The 19,648-nt window shown below is 44.2% G+C and overlaps 2 protein-coding genes across 9 annotated transcripts in view; both read left to right on the forward strand.

Moving 5' to 3' along the window:
• Positions 1 to 1,797, forward strand: part of arhgap27l (Rho GTPase activating protein 27, like) — a 29,047-nt gene extending 27,250 nt beyond the window's left edge. For all 6 annotated transcript variants that reach the window (XM_080776739.1, XM_080776743.1, XM_080776741.1 and 3 more), the window contains 2 exons: positions 75 to 180; positions 1,377 to 1,797. In XM_080776739.1, the coding sequence (XP_080632865.1) occupies positions 75 to 180; positions 1,377 to 1,557 (287 nt within the window). In that variant the 3' untranslated portion in view covers positions 1,558 to 1,797. The remainder of the gene's footprint in view (positions 1 to 74; positions 181 to 1,376) is intronic.
• A 6,395-nt stretch (positions 1,798 to 8,192) lies between these two features.
• On the forward strand, positions 8,193 to 18,911 carry abi3a (ABI family, member 3a). Of its 3 annotated transcripts, XM_080776759.1 has the most exons (12): positions 8,193 to 8,316; positions 9,088 to 9,167; positions 9,376 to 9,429; positions 10,970 to 11,140; positions 11,329 to 11,514; positions 12,171 to 12,259; positions 13,270 to 13,341; positions 13,782 to 14,092; positions 14,981 to 15,097; positions 17,537 to 17,704; positions 17,872 to 18,071; positions 18,795 to 18,911. In XM_080776759.1, the coding sequence occupies exons 1-11, from the start codon at positions 8,307 to 8,309 to the stop codon at positions 18,039 to 18,041; spliced, it is 1,428 nt and encodes a 475-aa protein (XP_080632885.1). In that variant the 5' UTR covers positions 8,193 to 8,306; the 3' UTR covers positions 18,042 to 18,071; positions 18,795 to 18,911. The 3 variants fall into 3 exon arrangements, with proteins under 3 accessions (XP_080632885.1, XP_080632884.1, XP_080632886.1); XM_080776758.1 differs by lacking the exon at positions 18,795 to 18,911 and having other exon boundaries at positions 17,872 to 18,252; XM_080776760.1 differs by lacking the exon at positions 18,795 to 18,911 and having other exon boundaries at positions 17,856 to 18,040.
• Positions 18,912 to 19,648: the final 737 nt, after the last annotated feature.

Raw genomic sequence — 19,648 nt, forward strand, 5'->3', positions numbered from 1 at the left:
GAGTTATTAATGTAATATTTAATGTATAGTGTATATATTTATATGTTAATGTGTGTATACTGTATATGTTCCAGAGCTCCCAGAGTACCAACAGAGAGTTTCCTACATGAAGGATTTGGTCAGAACTCTTCCTCTCCCAAACTACAAGACCATGGAAGTCCTGTTTACACACCTGACCAAGTTAGTGCACGCACGCACACACGCACGCACGAACGCACGCACGCACACACTAGGGCATTCATTAAAAAATGGATGCATCGATGCATCCATCATTAACACAAGTCCATTCAAATTAGGAGAAGTCTAAAAAATATATATATCATACTTTTTGCTCTGTGTGCGTGTATACAGCATTAAACTGTAGGATTGGTTATTGTCATCGACAGAAGTCATTCTTTCCCTTTGCATATACGCACCGGAGTGCACACTGCACTCGCCTATTAGTTTGCATTGCATTCAGAACGTGCCCTTAAGGCGGGAACCCCTTTTGGTGTTTTAACTAAGCATTATGTTATACTTTAGCTATTGAAAAATAGCAGATCTACAAGCTCATAGCACGCCACCGAGTGGCACACTAGGAGCTTGTAGGTCTGCTATTTTTGAAAAATCGTAAAAATGCAGCACAAATCTTTGAATATATATTCTTTCGTTTTCTTTATTTCGACGTCAAGCCTAAAATGGTTAATTAAGAACCTAACTGCAGCTGTGTGGCTCTCAGCGGTGTCCCACCGAAGTTGAACTGCGTGTCAGAGAAGTAACCGGTAGAAGCGCGCAAACTTTATCCCCAAACTATTCCCCCCCCCCCACCTCCGTGCTGGAAATAAAACGTCTGGGTTTCCGAGGCTACATCCGTGCTGACGCAGTGACTGTCCTGTTTCTGGTTTAGCTTTACGCGCGGGCGCATGAATCTCTCCGTCTCCGGTCAGCGCGGGTTGTTGTTTATTTGCATGGCTCAGAAAATAAGTAACAAACTAACATTTATCGAGTGGTTGGAGGAGGAGGAGGAGAAGGTTCACGTCGTGAACGTGGAAGGTAATAGCAGATTGTATTCTGATGATGTGCCAAACTGCTGCTAAGCCTATGTTAATATAGACCTATGTCTTCTACATTGTGTTCTGAAGGTCAGGCTGCTGTACTGCCACTAGTGTTCATGTTATATTTTGTATTGTGTTCTCGGGCAGCTGTGCTGCGCTGCGCTGGGTGCCAATTATGCCCCCTCTCCTGTTGTGTTCTCCTTTCTGCTCTGTGTACCAGTGTGCGACGCACACTGGCGTGTGTGCCTGCACTGTTTAGTATTTACTAGTGATGCACCGAATATTCGTCCGCAGAAAATATTCGGCAGAAAATGGTAACGGGTTGTTTATGTGTTGTCGTAGGGTCATCGCCCATGGCGACGCCAACAGGATGTCGGTCCAGAGCTGTGCCATCGTGTTCGGGCCCACGTTGCTCCGCCCCCAGACAGAGACGGCCAATCCCACGGTCCACATGGTGTTCCAGAACCAGATCGTTGAGCTGCTGCTCAACGAGTTCCTCACCGTCTTCTGTCACTCAAACTAGACCTGTCACTCAAACTAGACCTGTCACTCATCCTAGAACCTCCAGGAACCCCCTAGACCAGAACCTTCTAGAACCTTCTGTCCCTCGCAGAACCTTCAATAGTTCCACACAGTCTTCTGTCCCTCACAGAACCTTCAATAGTTCCACACAGTCTTCTGTCCCTCACAGAACCTTCAATAGTTCCACACAGTCTTCTGTCCCTCACAGAACCTTCAATAGTTCCACACAGTCTTCTGTCCCTCACAGAACCTTCAATAGTTCCACACAATCTTCTGTCCCTCACAAACTGTGTTCTTCTGGATCGGACTAGTGAAGAAACACGGGGAAGGTTGCCGTATATTAGATTAGTCGATGGGTGGCTCTTCCAAGACAGATTTTGCGCTCTCATTAGAAGGCGGGTGTAAGTGCCATCCAACCGTTTCTCTAGTTTCTTTGAAAGTGTCCATGTCTCGGAGCCATAGAATAGAATCGGCTCGACAGTCGTCCTAAATATTTTAACTTTTAACTTACTAAGCTGGGATAACCAGATCTTATGCAAATACTTGTAGTCATCAACCTGTTTCAGAGGAGTGTTGTTAAGTGTTTTTATAATGTGGTTATTGTTAGAACTTAGTAGACCTTCTGTGACTCCACTTAGAACCTAGTAGATGCTAACCTGACTCCACCAGATGGTGGCAGTATTGAGTTCACAAGTTCCCTCCTCCAACCTCCATCTGGTCTCTCTCAAGCAGAAACGATGAACCCAGAAGCAGCGGGACAGAAATCTGATATCTCCATAATAATTTAGAGTTGTAGTCTTGTTGGGTTGTGTTTACATGCGCGCTGTGGCAGAGCTTCAACACGACACCAGTCCCGTGTTGATCCCGCCTCTAGCAGCCGCATATCGTTGACCCCGCCTCTAGCGGTCGCGTACGGCCGCATATCGCTCCGGTCAGCATTTGATCTGAGTTTATCGTCTCTGCCCGAGAGAGACCAGATGGGAGCAGCAGGAGGACGAACTCACTGCTGCCACCATCTGGCGGGGTCAGGTTAAGTAGACGCAGCTAGTTCCAGAACCTTCTAAAACCTTCGCTTCTGCTCAACGAGTTCTTCTGTCACTTAGGCTACGTCGCAACACAACGGCCGCCGGCCCGTACAGGACAGTTTATGGTGTGATATCACCGTGGTAACGCTACGCTCCATATCGCTGTGGGAACGCTACGCTCCATATCGCTGTGGTAACGCTACGCTCCATATCACTGTGGGAACGACACGATCCTTGCCTGTGCAGTTGAGGTTCAGGTTATCGGGGACCGCAAGTAATTCAGACGGGGCATTAGTCCGACATGCGTCCGCAAGCTCCCGTGCTTGCGGTTATGGTTAGAGGTGGGTTGTCATTTGTCGGCCCAATGACTAGTGAGAACAACGTACTGCACCCGTCCAGATCAGATCACGTGATCGGAAACCAGGGATCATTTCCAAATGATCGGAATTGGATCGGGACCAAAACAAACGTGATCGGGACATCCCTAGCATCAATATTAACTTCTGCAAATATGTTCCGATTTCAAAGAACAATACATCATTTATGAAAGCTTAGATTTTGTATTTTCATAATATGTAAAAAACTGAAAAATGACCATGGCCTAGTTGTGTCTCAAACCACTGGATTCACATAATGATATCCTTGCCTGTGTCATCATTGTCATCATTTCTGTAGTTTACGTGCTTTTGGAGATCAGTGGGCATTTGTCAGTCCAGATGTTTTATAAATCTATTTGTCCTCGAGTCAGTCCAGATGTTTTATAAATCTATTTGTCCTCGAGTCAGTCCAGATGTTTTATAAATCTATTTTGTCCTCCAGTCAGTGCAGATGTTTTATAAATCTATTTTATCTTCCAGTCAGTCCATATGTTTTATAAATCTATTGTGTCCTCCAGTCAGTCCAGATGTTTTATAAATCTACTTTACAGTATGTCAGAATGTTGCAGCTTTATTTTTTAAATCTGAATTTAACACTGGAGTTTATTTTAATTAATACTGAGAATAGTTTTGAAAACTATATATTTTTTAATCAAATTGTGACCCCGAATCGAATCGTAATCTGATTAGAATCTATAGATATCAGAATATTCACAGCCCTGTACTGCTCAGCACAGCTAAACACTAGATCTATATATACTGACAATTTATCAACAAATTAAAACTAGACTAAAATGTCAGGGTGGGACTAGTGCAGAAGAGATCTAGTAGAACTAATTGTTAGGGAGGGACTAGTGGAGCAGAGATCCAGTAGAACTAAATGTCAGGGAGGGACTAGTGCAGAAGAGATCCAGTAGAACTAAATGTCAGGGAGGGACTAGTGGAGAAGAGATCCAGTAGAACTAAATGTCAGGGAGGGACTAGTGGAGAAGAGATCCAGTAGAACTAAATGTTAGGTGGGTTCTAGTGGAAAAGAGATCCAGTAGAACTAAAGTCATTTTTTATTCGGGTGTTACATTCCAAAAAATAGCTGATCTATAAGCCCGGAAAATATGATTTAAATTAAATGTCTGAATGTCTCCTTCAAGGAATTACTTGTATCTGAATATGTGTCCTAAGTGGCAAGGGGAGGAAATGAGGAAAGGAAACGACACGAGGATGGACATTTGTGTATTGGGATCTGGCTCATGAAATATAGTGAATACTATTAAATATACAGTACCGTGAGCTCTAGTGAATATACAGTATCGTAATCTCTAGTGAATAACTAGTGAAAAAGACTAGGAAACATGTTAGGAAATATATTTAACACTGGGAAACGGCATAGGAAACATGCTAGGAAATCTAATAAACATGCTAGGAAACAGCGTAGGAAGCATGCTAGGAAACATTGTAGGAAACACTAATGAAGCATTTAGAACAAACCACTGCCTTGTGTTTTATTTTATATTTTCACTTTTTAAAGTTAAATGTTTTATAATTTGTACTGTTTTTATTATTTTTCATGGTTGGCGACGGGAATTATTTCTTTCTTAGAAACAGAATATCAATAGAGGATATGCACATGACATCATCTGATTGACAGCCCATACATCCAATCAGAAAAGTCCTAGCTGATTGACAGCCCATACATCCTATCAGAAATGTCTGATTGTATTAAACTACATTATAGTCACCAACATTGCAGCTGTACAGAAAGCTATCTATCTCCTTCTCCAGTGGGAAAGTGATGCATGTGCATAGGCTCTATAGAGCGTCGCAGTCCCGCCCCCTTCCATGACAACGCCAGGCCCAGTCCCGCCCCCTCGAGAGACCCGGAACAGGAATCCCTGTTCATTTTCCTCATAGACATTTCAGAAAGTATTTTATTTAAAGACGTTTACTCCGCGGACAAAGCCAACTCTTGTCGTGACAAATCATGACAATAAACACATGTTTTGGGCCAAACAAAGAATTAGAAAGTAGAAAAAAGGCACTTTTTTGTTGTAATTATTTGTTTGGTCCAAAATATTGTGTTTGTTGTCATGATTTGTCACGACAAGAGTTGGCTTCGTACGACGCTTTTAAATAAATACTGTTTGAAATGTCTATGGGAAAAATGCATTGGGAACTATTTCCTGGGCCTGGCGTCGTCATGAAAGGGGGTGGGACTTCGACGCTCTATGGACCAGAGTTTATGAAATGTAAAATGTCTTGTTTCTCTGCGAGGTTATAAGAACAATATTTTATATAGTTTATAATATTTTATATAGTTTATATTTCTATGTGGCTTAATGCCCAAATAAGGTTATAAGAACAATATAAGAACAATATTATGTGGCTTAAAGCCCTGATAAGGATAAAATAATGGTATTATAAACAGTTTGTTTCTATAAAGATAAAAAGAACAATATTTTAAGATATATCATGAAACCAAAAGGGATTATTCTAATAATGACACTCTGTACATAAAAGGCTATTTTACTGTTCTACTATTAAACAAAAAATGAGATCCTTTCTGTGGACATTGTGTCTTTAAGGTTGTCCTTTCTGTGGACATTGTGTCTTTAATGTTGTCCTTTCTGTGGACATTGTGTCTTTAATGTTGTCCTTTCTGTGGACATTGTGTCTTTAAGGTTATCCTTTCTGTGGACATTGTGTCTTTAACGTTGTCCTTTCTGTGGACATTGTGTCTTTAACGTTGTCCTTTCTGTGGACATTGTGTCTTTAACGTTGTCCTTTCTGTGGACATTGTGTCTTTAATGTTGTCCTTTCTGTGGACATTGTGTCTTTAATGTTGTCCTTTCTGTGGACATTGTGTCTTTAACGTTGTCCTTTCTGTGGACATTGTGTCTTTAACGTTGTCCTTTCTGTGGACATTGTGTCTTTAACGTTGTCCTTTCTGTGGACATTGTGTCTTTAATGTTGTCCTTTCTGTGGACATTGTGTCTTTAACGTTGTCCTTTCTGTGGACATTGTGTCTTTAACGTTGTCCTTTCTGTGGACATTGTGTCTTTAACGTTGTCCTTTCTGTGGACATTGTGTCTTTAACGTTGTCCTTTCTGTGGACATTGTGTCTTTAATGTTGTCCTTTCTGTGGACATTGTGTCTTTAACGTTGTCCTTTCTGTGGACATTGTGTCTTTAATGTTGTCCTTTCTGTGGACATTGTGTCTTTAACGTTGTCCTTTCTGTGGACATTGTGTCTTTAATGTTGTCCTTTCTGTGGACATTGTGTCTTTAACGTTGTCCTTTCTGTGGACATTGTGTCTTTAATGTTGTCCTTTCTGTGGACATTGTGTCTTTAACGTTGTCCTTTCTGTGGACATTGTGTCTTTAATGTTGTCCTTTCTGTGGACATTGTGTCTTTAATGTTGTCCTTTCTGTGGACATTGTGTCTTTAATGTTGTCCTTTCTGTGGACATTGTGTCTTTAACGTTGTCCTTTCTGTGGACATTGTGTCTTTAAGGTTGTCCTTTCTGTGGACATTGTGTCTTTAATGTTGTCCTTTCTGTGGACATTGTGTCTTTAAGGTTGTCCTTTCTGTGGACATTGTGTCTTTAACGTTGTCCTTTCTGTGGACATTGTGTCTTTAATGTTGTCCTTTCTGTGGACATTGTGTCTTTAATGTTGTCCTTTCTGTGGACATTGTGTCTTTAACGTTGTCCTTTCTGTGGACATTGTGTCTTTAATGTTATCCTTTCTGTGGACATTGTGTCTTTAACGTTGTCCTTTCTGTGGACATTGTGTCTTTAAGGTTGTCCTTTCTGTGGACATTGTGTCTTTAAGGTCCTTTCTGTGGACATTGTCTTTAATGTTGTCCTTTCTGTGGACATTGTGTCTTTAATGTTGTCCTTTCTGTGGACATTGTGTCTTTAACGTTGTCCTTTCTGTGGACATTGTGTCTTTAATGTTGTCCTTTCTGTGGACATTGTGTCTTTAACGTTGTCCTTTCTGTTGACATTGTGTCTTTAATGTTGTCCTTTCTGTGGACATTGTGTCTTTAATGTTGTCCTTTCTGTGGACATTGTGTCTTTAACGTTGTCCTTTCTGTGGACATTGTGTCTTTAACGTTGTCCTTTCTGTGGACATTGTGTCTTTAATGTTGTCCTTTCTGTGGACATTGTGTCTTTAATGTTGTCCTTTCTGTGGACATTGTGTCTTTAATGTTGTCCTTTCTGTGGACATTGTGTCTTTAATGTTGTCCTTTCTGTGGACATTGTGTCTTTAACGTTGTCCTTTCTGTGGACATTGTGTCTTTAAGGTTGTCCTTTCTGTGGACATTGTGTCTTTAATGTTGTCCTTTCTGTGGACATTGTGTCTTTAAGGTTGTCCTTTCTGTGGACATTGTGTCTTTAATGTTGTCCATGGTGTAAGAGGTACTGTATGGTGTTGCACATGTTCAGTTGCCCTCCAGGCCGCACATGAAGCCTGTGAACATAGACATTCCGTGCATAGATGTGGCACGCAATGGTAGGCCTCAGGTCTACCATTCTGAAATTTACTGCTGGACAGCTGACAGTAGGCTCTCTTCACTCTTAAAAAAAATGTAATTCAATTACATTTCTTTGATGCTGAAGTAGGCCTTAATTTCAAAGTTCTTATATTGAAATGAGATGAAGAAAGTCACCACTCGCACCACACATTTCTCTCCAGATTGGAGAAGCCATGTATACTGGCTCCGTTTGACCCCCCCCCCCCCCCCTGTTAAAGTCTTCCTGGGGATCTCATTCTCCACCCCCCCCCCCCCCCCCCCACCTCACGCCCCCCCCCCATCATAGACCTTACTTATAACTTTTGATCAGTTCCCCCTGTTCTAAGTATAGCAATAGTGCGCACATGTACGCATGCTCATGCACACACACACACACACACACACACACACACACACACACACACACACACACACCAAAACAGAAGGAAACAAGTTGTTGAAGTAACAACTTCAAAAAACCTCAACTTCCTGTTGGAAACAAACAGGATGATTTGAATAGTGTGAGACACACGCACGCACAAACACACACACGCACGCACGCTCGCGCACACACACACACACACACACACACACACACACACACACACACACACACACACACACACACACACACACTAAATAGCTTCTGCTTTCAGGAGCCCCCTCGGGTCACCATGACAACCTGACAGCCTGCTCTACTTTCAGAGAGACGGACAGAGAGAGCTATAGACACAGAGAGAGAGCGATAGAGAGACACAGACAGACAGAAAGAGGAAGAGAGAGAGAGAGAGAGTTTCAACTTCCTTCCAGTAGTTTACTGTCATCGTTGGATCTGCATGAAGGACAGTAAGACGGGTTATACTTTACTTTACTAATAACTACTACAACCTGTTAAATATATCTGCATGGAGGACAGTATACTTTACTTTACTAATAACTACTAATAACTACTACAACCTGTTAAATATATCTGCATGGAGGACAGTATACTTTACTTTACTAATAACTACTAATACAACCTGTTAAATATATCTGCATGAAGGACTGTAAGACGGGTTATACTTTACTTTACTAATACAACCTTTATCTTAACCTAACTAATACAACCTTTACCTTAACCTATAACTAATACAACCTGTTTGTTAAATATTATATCTGCATTCTTTAAACTAAACTAATATTCATGATTCCATGTTTACTCAGATAGCATTTCATGTAGTCTTATATCATTGTATGTAGACTTACTGTATATCATTGTATGTAGACTTACTGTATATCATTGTATGTAGACTTACTGTATATCATTGTATGTAGACACAGCACTATAAAGTATATAATTTTATAGATATTCCACTGTTACGTTATAGGGTTAGGTTTAAAGGCCTTTTCATAGTCACCTATGAAAAGGTAGTTTAAACTGAAGGGATAGTGATGACAAATAAAATATGAATAGTATTCTGAGACACCCCTCCTTGTATATATTTTATATCTTCAGATCAAAGATGTGATAGATTTAAATGTATATATTATTTTTTTATATAGAGATGAAGGACCTGCAGGGCTTAATCATTGATATTAATATTAGTAATATATCAATATATATTTTATATTTTCCAGAGATGAAGGACCAGGACTTCTCGGAGGAAGTGAGCAGGATTCTCCAGGAAGCTCCATCTGCTCGACTCATGTTACTGCAGGTAATTCATGGTTCAGAGATTCAGAATGCAGAGTTTTAACTTTTAACTCATACTAAGACCAGAGAACAGAATGCGGCAGCCCGATTTTTTACTTTTATATCACATGTAACCTAATTACTGCAATCTCTTCTATGTTACTGTATTCTGTTACTGTATGTTACTGTATGTTACTGTATGTTACTGTATGTTACTGTATTCTCTACTGCAGAACTACCAGAACCTCAACGACGTGGCCGATTACTGCTCTAGAAACTACTTGGAGGTAATTGGTAAAAATTAGTACAAGTGAGGAGTTTGACCTATTGACCTTTAAGTCTCTGCAATGTTGATATTTGCCACTTCCATTATAGAGCCTAAATTGCAGGTCCTATTTTAACTAGAACTGTCCACGTGTATCATTGAACCACTCGTAGGGAATGTAAGATATTTAGTTCCTCTTCCAGACCCATTATGGCTTCCAATGTGCTTACGGTCTCTATTCAACACTTTCTTGATAATGTCTCCACCTCGTGATAGCCTCGGTCTCAGTCTTAATCATAGTGATAGCCTCGGTCTCAGCCTTACTCACAGTGATAGCCTCGGTCTCAGCCTCACTCACAGTGATAGCCTCGGTCTCAGCCTTAATCATAGTGATAGCCTCGGTCTCAGCCTTAATCATAGTGATAGCCTCGGTCTCAGCCTTACTCACAGTGATAGCCTCGGTCTCAGCCTTACTCATAGTGATAGCCTCGGTCTCAGCCTTACTCATAGTGATAGCCTCGGTCTCAGCCTTACTCATAGTGATAGCCTCGGTCTCAGCCTTAATCATAGTGATAGCCTCGGTCTCAGCCTTACTCATCGTGATAGCCTCGGTCTCAGCCTTACTCACAGTGATAGCCTCGGTCTCAGCCTCACTCACAGTGATAGCCTCGGTCTCAGCCTTACTCACAGTGATAGCCTCGGTCTCAGCCTCACTCATAGTGATAGCCTCGGTCTCAGCCTTACTCACAGTGATAGCCTCGGTCTCAGCCTCACTCATAGTGATAGCCTCGGTCTCAGCCTTACTCACAGTGATAGCCTCGGTCTCAGCCTTACTCATCGTGATAGCCTCGGTCTCAGCCTTACTCATCGGCCAAGAGAAAAGCCTGGCGGTCACAACATAAGGCAGAGAAATGTTGTGACGGAACATCCGTCAGATGTAATTCCCCCGGATACAATATTCTTTTGACCAATCGCAACACTTCATTCACGGAGAATGTAAACAGATGTATCAACGTCATTTCCTTGATCGGTAAAATCCCGCTACTTCTGCCAATTTTCAGCTATGCACTCTACAGCGCATATTGTGCCCAGGGTGACCTCGTGATGAAGGGGAGAACTTTCCTATTCCCCAGAATAGGAAAGCAGGAAGTCATGCCTGGCCGAAGGCATGCATTGGGAGAGAGTATGTTTTGTTTTTGAGGGGCGCCCTGTATTTTTTTAGTTCATTGTTTGTTTAAAAAAAAGCCATCATATTTTCTCTTTATTGTTAATGGTGTTTGTTTTACATCACCTAATCAACATGAGTTAGACTTGTGTGATTTTTAAAGATTGTTTGGCCATTGGTTTGGTCAAAATATGCAAAACCACATGCAGGGCATTAAGTAAATATAAAACATGTCTGTCTTTTTAACTGTTTTGTAAAATGTATTTCATATGATGTAATGTATATGTTATGTGTGGACCCCAGGAAGATGATGTAATGTATTTCATATGATGTAATGTATGTTATGTGTGGACCCCAATGGGGATCCAAATAAACAAATACGTTGTTTGTCTGTCAGTCAGGGAAGGACAGCGCTCAGGCATTGGAGGAGACGAAGAACTTCACCAGCCAATCGCTGGCCAGCGTGGCCTACCAGATCAGCACACTGGCCAATAGCTTGCTGCAGCTGCTGGACGCGCAGATCAATCAGCTCCGACACATGGAGTCCTCCGTCAACCTGATTGGTCAAGTAAGAAGACGTCTGTAAAGACTATAAGTGTGTGTGTGTGTGTGTGTGTGTGTGTGTGTGTGTGTGTGTGTGTGTGTGTGTGTGTGTGCGTATAATGTGCGCGTGTCTGTATAATGTGTGTGTGTGTATAATGTGTGTGTGTGTGTGTGTGTGTGTGTGTGTGTGTGTGTGTGTGTGTGCGTGCACAGACCGTGCAGATGCACAGAGAGAAGGTGTGCCGCAGGGAGATCGGAGCGTTCACCGTCGTTAAGCGAGTCGCCCGCGGACACAAGCTCCTCCCACCGCCGCAAGACATCACCGCTGAGACACGCCCCCGCTACGAACGACAGCCAATCAACTACTCCCATCTGGACGGGCTGGGCCACGGAGTGAAGGTCAGGAACACACGCACACACACGCACACACACACACACACACGCACACACACACACACACACACACGCACACACACACACACACACACACACACACACACACAACTAATTGCAGAGCAACAGACAATGCAGGATTCCAGAGGCTTTGTGCAGCGTGGGAAAGTGTGTCGACAGAATAATTAGAGTTGGCAACACACACACACACACACACACACACACACACACACACACACGCAGGCACGCACGCACGCACGCACGTGCAGGAGGCCCAGTTTTGGAAATAACAACAACAACACATACTTAATATGCTGATTAAGTTGGAGCATCATGCACACAGTAGCTCTACAGTCATGTGATCATTCATACGCCATCCTGATTGGAACATCACAGTCATGTGATCTATATCCTCTATTTCATACTCCATCCTGATTGGCTAAGATTGGCTTGCAGAGTTTGCGGGATTTGCTCCGTTTTCAACCAAAATGCTTCAAATCAGCCTCATGGTGGCGCTGTATGTGTTTAATGCCTTTAATGAATAATGATCACTCAGATATGTCTCATATCTGATCATTCAATAGTGAGGATCAATTATATGAAGGTTGAAAAGTGGTGAAGTGGTCCTTTAACAGTTGAATGTGTTTTTGGTTTTTTTTCAGGCTCCTGGTAAACAGACAGCAGATGGTAACCATGGCAACCAAGATGGTAACCATGGCAACCGACCAGGGAGTCATGGAGGAACCATCAGGTTATTTTCTATTCTATTCTATTCTGTTAACTTTAAAATACTATTGAACCAATGAAAAGCAGTAAAAAGTCTGCTATAAAGCAGCTAGCTCGCTCTGGCAGCAGCTGCATGTTCCGATAGGCGTGTCTCATCCGCAAGGGTGGAGCTCAGTGGCAGCACGTGACCTCTGCTTAGTGGACACCCGTGGCACTGCGCCCCTGGCTCTGGTGAGGGGCCACCTCCTTAGTGGACACCCGTGGCACTGCGCCCCTGGCTCTGGTGAGGGGCCACCTCCTTAGTGGACACCCGTGGCACTGCGCCCCTGGCTCTGGTGAGGGGCCACCTCCTTAGTGGACACCCGTGGCACTGCGCCCCTGGCTCTGGTGAGGGGCCACCTCCTTAGTGGACACCCGTGGCACTGCGCCCCTGGCTCTGGTGAGGGGCCACCTCCTTAGTGGACACCCGTGGCACTGCGCCCCTGGCTCTGGTGAGGGGCCACCTCCTTAGTGGACGCCCGTCCACTAACAAGGAGGTGGCCAGTCGGAGGGCTGCCAGGGCGGCACTGTGCCCCTGGCTCCGGTGAGGGGCATAGTCTGGAGGTAAGCCCGGTCGAGAGAGTCTAACGCTGGGCAGCTGGGAATAGCTCCACCTCCTCTCCCCCTCTCAAACTGTCTGCTATGAACTGTATATATGATGATTCCAGGTGTGACAGTACAATACAGTACAGTACAATACAGTACAGTACAGTACAGGGACCCCCGGGGACCCCCACACTGAGTTGCACCACTCACTTCACACGGGTGTGATTTCTTTTAAATATAAGGTTTTCTTGAATTCCCTGAAAAAATATATATTTTAATTCCGTGCGTGTGCTTGTGTGTGTGTGTGTGTGTGTGTGTGTGTGTGTGTGTGTGTGTGTGTGTGTGTGTGTGTGTGTGTGTGTGTGTGTGTGTGTGTGTGTGTGTGTGTGTGTGTGTGTGTGTGTGTGTGTGTGTGTGTGTGTGTGTGTGTGTGCGTGTGCGTGTGTGCAGTAGGATCAAGTCGGCCACCAAGCCTCCAGAGCCGGTTCAGTGTCCAGTGGCGCCTCCTACAGTCTCCTCCAGGTACTGCAACACACTAACCTGATACTTAACTATTGTAATCTATTGTGACCAAGATGTCAGTCTGTGTCCAAATTCCTATAGTTTGATTGATTATTGATAATCATAATCAATCAATCAAAGTCATTGATTATGATTACTATAGTAATCATAATCAATCAAAGTGCTTTCCATTATAAAAGTTACATCACGAGGATCTCATAAAATATACAAGGTAATAAAATAAACGTAAAAGCAATACTAAAACAATACAATATAACAACATCACAGGGAACATGAGATTTAATTTGAAGATTTGAAGATTCCGATGGTAGTGGGTCTACAAGCTCACAACGCGACTCGTTGTGAGATTGTAGATCTGCTATTTTCAGCATGCAACCAAGTGTAAAGTGTGTGTGTGTGTGTGTGTGTGTGTGTGTGTGTGTGTGTGTGTGTGTGTTTAGCTTCGGGAACCCTGTAGCTCCGCCCACGGTTCCCCATTGGCCAGCCACCTCGTCTCCCGACAGTGACATCATCAAGACGCTGCTGGATGAAGCCCCTCCCCTCCCGGTGGTGGAGGAGCAGACTGATGATGTCACGGCCGACGCCCCACCCACTCTCCTCCTCCAGCCTGCCGATTTGTCCGAGGCTCCGGTGGCCCCTCCCCCTCCTCCCCCTCCCCCACCCCCTCCTCAGGTTGTGTCGTCCAATCACAGCGTGGATGACTGTGTAGTCCCGCCTCCTTCTCCTTCCCCACCCCCATGCCTGGAGACCGGTGAGTAATAACGCACGCACGCATGCACGCACGCACACACACACGCACGCATGCTCTCAGGCCTCATACACACATGTCAGACGGACATTCTCTTTTCTGTCCGTGTTTCTCAATCCTTTTCCAATGGAAGTCACATGGTGTTTGATGGGGGGAGGGGCCAATCGGATGGGGAGAGAGTCTGTGTTGCATTCCGTCCGTCTGTCCGTCCGTCTGTTAACAGCTAATCTCCGGCACCGTTAACCCGGTCGAATTTTGTGATGATTTTTTTTATATATTACTCCTCCATATTTGGTCCAAAAATCCCACAAATCGTTACACACTATCTCATGTGTTCAAGACGGATCTGTCCGATATTTCATATTCCATCCTGATTTGCCTAACATTGGCTTTCAAAGTTTACAGGATTGGCCCGTTTTGAACAAACTTTACGTGAAATCTTTCACAGACGTTCCTACTAGGCTGAGGAATATATCACACCCTTTTCACATTGGCCTATTATAGCGCCACCAGGAGGCCACAACCTGACCTGCCCTGGTGGACTGGAGACCTGTCCTATTATAGCGCCATCAGGAGGCCACAACCTGACCTGCCCTGGTGGAGACCTGTCCTATTATAGCGCCACCAGGAGGCCACAACCTGACCTGCCCTGGTGGAGACCTGTCCTATTATAGCGCCACCAGGAGGCCACAACCTGACCTGCCCTGGTGGAGATCTGTCCTATTATAGCGCCACCAGGAGGCCACAACCTGACCTGCCCTGGTGGAGACCTGTGCCCCGAGGGGGACTTTATCTACTTACCTATCTGTAGTTCCATTCAACAACATCTTGTTTGTTTTTGTAGTTTTATTTTTATTTATTTTTAACAACTGTTGACCTTTGCCCTCTCAGTGGTGGAGGAGAACAGTTTCCCGCCTCCTGCTGATGACATCATGCCTCCTCCAGCCAATCAGGAGACAGAGCTGGACCTGCCGGCCCCGCCCCCTCCTCCACCTCTAGATGAAGACGGTAAGCTGCAACCCGATTGGCTAGGGGAGCTGTCAATCACCCCAAAGCTTTTTCTTTTTTTTCACGGTCTGTGTGTCTCTCTCTGTCTGTCTCTCTCTGCCTACCTGTCTGTCTGTCTGTCTCTCTCTCTGCCTACCTGTCTGTCTGCCCGCCCGTCTGTCTGTCTGCCTACCTGTCTGTCTGTCTCTCTCTCTCTCTCTGCCTACCTGTCTGTCTGTCTGCCTACCTGTCTGTCTGTCTCTCTGCCTACCTGCCTGTCTGTCTCTCTGCCTACCTGTCTGTCTCTCTCTCTGCCTACCTGTCTGTCTCTCTCAGAGGTCAGGAGGTCAGGTGGGCGTCGCTCTCTCTCCACTGCTCGCTCGGTCTCGCTGAGGCTCCGCCCTCGCCCAGCTACTCGCTCTCTCTTCAGCCAATCACGTAAGCTCTCTTCCTGCCAATCAGCCAATCACGTAAGCTTCTGGGAGGCCGCCGGCCAAGTTCAGTAGCTGAATAATGACCTACCTAATTAACCAATTAAAAACTAGCTACCTAATCCATTTACTAATTAATCTGGTTCCACGTTCCATTGATCAATGAAATTAAGACATTGATAAATGAAGGTCATTGTGTTCATACAGACCAGTGTTGTTTTTGGCACCTGGAATGTTTTAGTGTTAGTCTATAGTTTTAGTCGACTAAATTCTTATGATATCAGACTAAATCTCGCCTTGATGTCGCCGTAATGACTGATTTTACGTGTGAAATGACTCGTACTGGATCTCTTCTCCACTAGTCCCTTCATGTAGCATGTAGTATGTGAAATGACTCATACTGGATCTCTTCTCCACTAGTCCCTTCATGTAGCATGTAGTATGTGAAATGACTCATACTGGATCTCTTCTCCACTAGTCCCTTCATGTAGCATGTAGTATGTGAAATGACTCATACTGGATCTCTTCTCCACTAGTCCCTTCATGTAGCATGTAGTATGTGAAATGACTCATACTGGATCTCTTCTCCACTAGTCCCTTCATGTAGCATGTAGTATGTGAAATGACTCATACTGGATCTCTTCTCCACTAGTCCCTTCATGTAGCATGTAGTATGTGAAATGACTCATACTGGATCTCTTCTCCACTAGTCCCTTCATGTAGCATGTAGTATGTGAAATGACTCATACTGGATCTCTTCTCCACTAGTCCCTTCATGTAGCATGTAGTATGTGAAATGACTCATACTGGATCTCTTCTCCACTAGTCCCTTCCTAGTGTGAAATGACTCATACTGGATCTCTTCTCCACTAGTCCCTTCCTAGTGTGAAATGACTCATACTGGATCTCTTCTCCACTAGTCCCTTCCTAGTGTGAAATGACTCATACTGGATCTCTTCTCCACTCGTCCCTTCCTAGTGTGAAATGACTCATACTGGATCTCTTCTCCACTAGTCCCTTCCTAGTGTGAAATGACTCATACTGGATCTCTTCTCCACTCGTCCCTTCCTAGTGTGAAATGACTCATACTGGATCTCTTCTCCACTCGTCCCTTCCTAACATTTTGTCTATAGTTTGTATTTGTTGAGATTGTCATCGTAGCTTATAGTTTATAGCATTTAGTTTCCATTTAGTTTTCATCAGTGAAAAAAGGTAGTCGACGAAAAAATTTCGTCTTAGTTTTAGTCGACAAAATCAACACTCACTGCAGACATTGAAGTAATCAGTGTGTTAGTCTTTGTGAATGATATGATTTTAAACAGTCTATTGACCTGCTTTCTGCTAGAGCAGGGGTGCCCATTACGTCGATCGCGGTCGACCAGTCGATCGCAAGCGCTGCACAGGTAGACCGCTTGGCCCTGACATGGAAAAAAAAACCAAAAAACAATCCACGCCTCGGGCAGGCGGCGGCGGCTTTAAAACCCCCCACAATGCAGTGCCTTGTTTTCAAGTGTGGGGAACGTCGGGTCTGTTCGGGTCTGTTCTGTGCTCTAGCACCCCTGTGCTAGAGCATCGACTGAGCTCTCTGTGTGTACGCTTTGTGTTGACCCGTCGTTTATTCAGAGCTGTGTTCGGACACCTCTTGACCCGTCTTTATTCAGAGTGTCTATGTCTCTCTCTCATGTCAGTCATGATCCCTCCTCCCCCCTCCTACCCCCCTCCTGTGGCCCCTCCCTCCGATTCCTCTTGCCTGATTGGCTGCTCTTCTCCTCGCTTCCGCTCGCTTCCTGCTCGCCTGCAACACCTGGGTAACGTGCACACGCACACACACGCACGCACGCACGCATGCACACACACATATGCACACACACGCACACGCACACACACACGCACGCACACGCACACGCACACGCACACACACACACACACACCCACACACTCCAACACCTGGGTAATGAACACACAAACAGTGCATGTTGATTGGTGGCAGAAGTGCACATGTGACCACGAGTCTGTCCAATCCCGTTAGATCTGGAGATCCCGGCCCCGCCCCCTCCCCCGCTCTTTGACGACGTGGGCGGGTTTGATGACATCATCATGTCCCTCCCCCCGTTTGATGACATTGGCATGCCCCTCCCCCCTCCGATGGACGCCACGCCCCCTGAACCCAACGCCACGCCCCCTCAGCTGGAGAAAGGTAAAATAGTATTACTCCTCCTGTCCAGTGGTGGCACTGTGGGACTACAGATAGTTTTGTATTTCTCTGTGTAACTGTAGTTCTCCTCCTGTCTGTAGTTCTGTAAGTTACAGAACTAACATTATACAGTAGTTCTGTATAATGACTGTAGTTCTCCTCCCGTCCAGTGGTGGCGCTGTGGCCGTACGAGGCTCTGAAGGAAGATGAGCTCTCCTTCCAGGAAGGTGATGTCATCACGCTGACGCATCGCCACGGCGACGGGTGGTGCCAGGGCGTGGCCGACGACGGGAGGCGGGGCTTCTTCCCCGAGAGCTACGTCGGCCAATCGGAAGGCTAGATGGGTCTCTCAAGCCCCTCCCACCTCCAAGTATTAAAAACATCAACCAATCAGATCAGTAGAAATAATAACCGAGCTTTTATATATTTGACTTAAAGGGACACTTCACCCCTTTTGCAACCGGATCTTATTTTAACCCATTTAGGCCTGACGTCCCTCATGTTTCTATATCAGTGGTTCTCAATATTTCATGTCAAGGACCCCAAAATGATATATAATTGGCCGCCGACCCCCATCTGAAAATATGTAGTTCCAGGGACCCCCCAGAAGCAAACATTTGAGTTACAAACTGATACTCTAAAAGAATGTATATTCAAAGATTTGAGACACATTTTCACGATTTTTCAAAAATCGCGGCACTCGGTGCCGCGCTACGAGTGCTATCTCTGTAAAATCAAAGTTAATTTAACTCTGAGAGTGTACAGATGGAACCAAATGGACCCGTCTGCCTTCTACAAATACTGTTACCATTGAGTGACTGCAGTTTCTTCCAGCGGTGAAATGTCCCTTTAATGTTTAATTTCCTCATAGTAGACATTGTTTTAATTAAACAAATAGAAAGCTAATTGAATTAATTAATTCAAGTTGATCTGTTTCAGAGATCGAATAATATAATAGAGTTAATATATGCTGTAAAGTTAAATCATTTTAAATGTGACTGATGTGAATTCAGATTAAAGTTAAATCACAACTGAACTTCTCTGTATTGTTTTCTGTGTGTACTATTTGGGTTTTGTCCTGGTTTGCTTCCAGTCTCCATTTCCAGCACCAGTCTGCAACAATATTCAGCATTAACTGCAGATCGTTCTCCTGTTCAGCAAGTAAGACTATGTCATCCACATCCACATATAATAATATGCTCACTTTTTGATCGCCAACTGTAATTCCCAAGCCTGAAGCTTTGACTTTGAGGGCTAAATCGTTTACATAAATGGAGAACAGTGGGGGACAGTATGTCTCCTTGTTTCACCCCAAATTCTTGCGGGAACCATCCAGTTCTATACTCCTTAATCTGAACACAGGAAACTGGTGGTTGATAAAGGGACTTGATGGCATTATAACATTTCCCTTTGACTCCAGATTTTAACAATCGATACTGTAGGTCAGGAGGTCTCTGTTAATCCCATCAAATGCCTTCCTAAAGTTGATAAAACAGGCAAAGGTAGAGTTATTCTGCTTAATTATTGAATGTATAATAGTAGAGACGACATAAATGTGGTCAATACATGCTCTCCCTTTTCTAAAACCGTTTTGCTCATCCACAAGCAGACCTGTTCTCTCAAGATGGTCTCCAAATCTGCTGTTTAAGATTGAGGAATACAGTTTATATACAACTAATACCGATCATGGCACTGAACCATCTCTTCTCTGTCGCCCACGACCCCCCGTCCAGCCGTGTCATGCAACAAAAATAGCAATTTGTGACCTCAATGTTTTGAGCTTATAGCTATAAGATTTTTGGTGCATGACACCAGAGCACAATCAAGTGTAAATCAGGCTAGTTATCACTGATTTGGGCAATTTCTGTCAGCCATGATTAAATGCAGGAAAAAAACAAAATCAGGTTTAAAGTTGCACTGTAGACAAGAATAGCACCTCCTTCTATA

Source organism: Protomyctophum bolini (assembly GCF_963924005.1).
Source record: "Protomyctophum bolini genome assembly, chromosome: 11".
NCBI lineage: Eukaryota > Metazoa > Chordata > Actinopteri > Myctophiformes > Myctophidae > Protomyctophum > Protomyctophum bolini.

Excerpts from the sequence above, each read along its gene's own strand:
- abi3a (XM_080776759.1), top strand. Across the intron at positions 12,260-13,269 it reads AGTCATGGAGGAACCATCAG|TAGGATCAAGTCGGCCACCA; the intron begins GTTATTTTCTAT and ends GCGTGTGTGCAG. Across the intron at positions 13,342-13,781 it reads CCTCCTACAGTCTCCTCCAG|CTTCGGGAACCCTGTAGCTC; the intron begins GTACTGCAACAC and ends GTGTGTGTTTAG.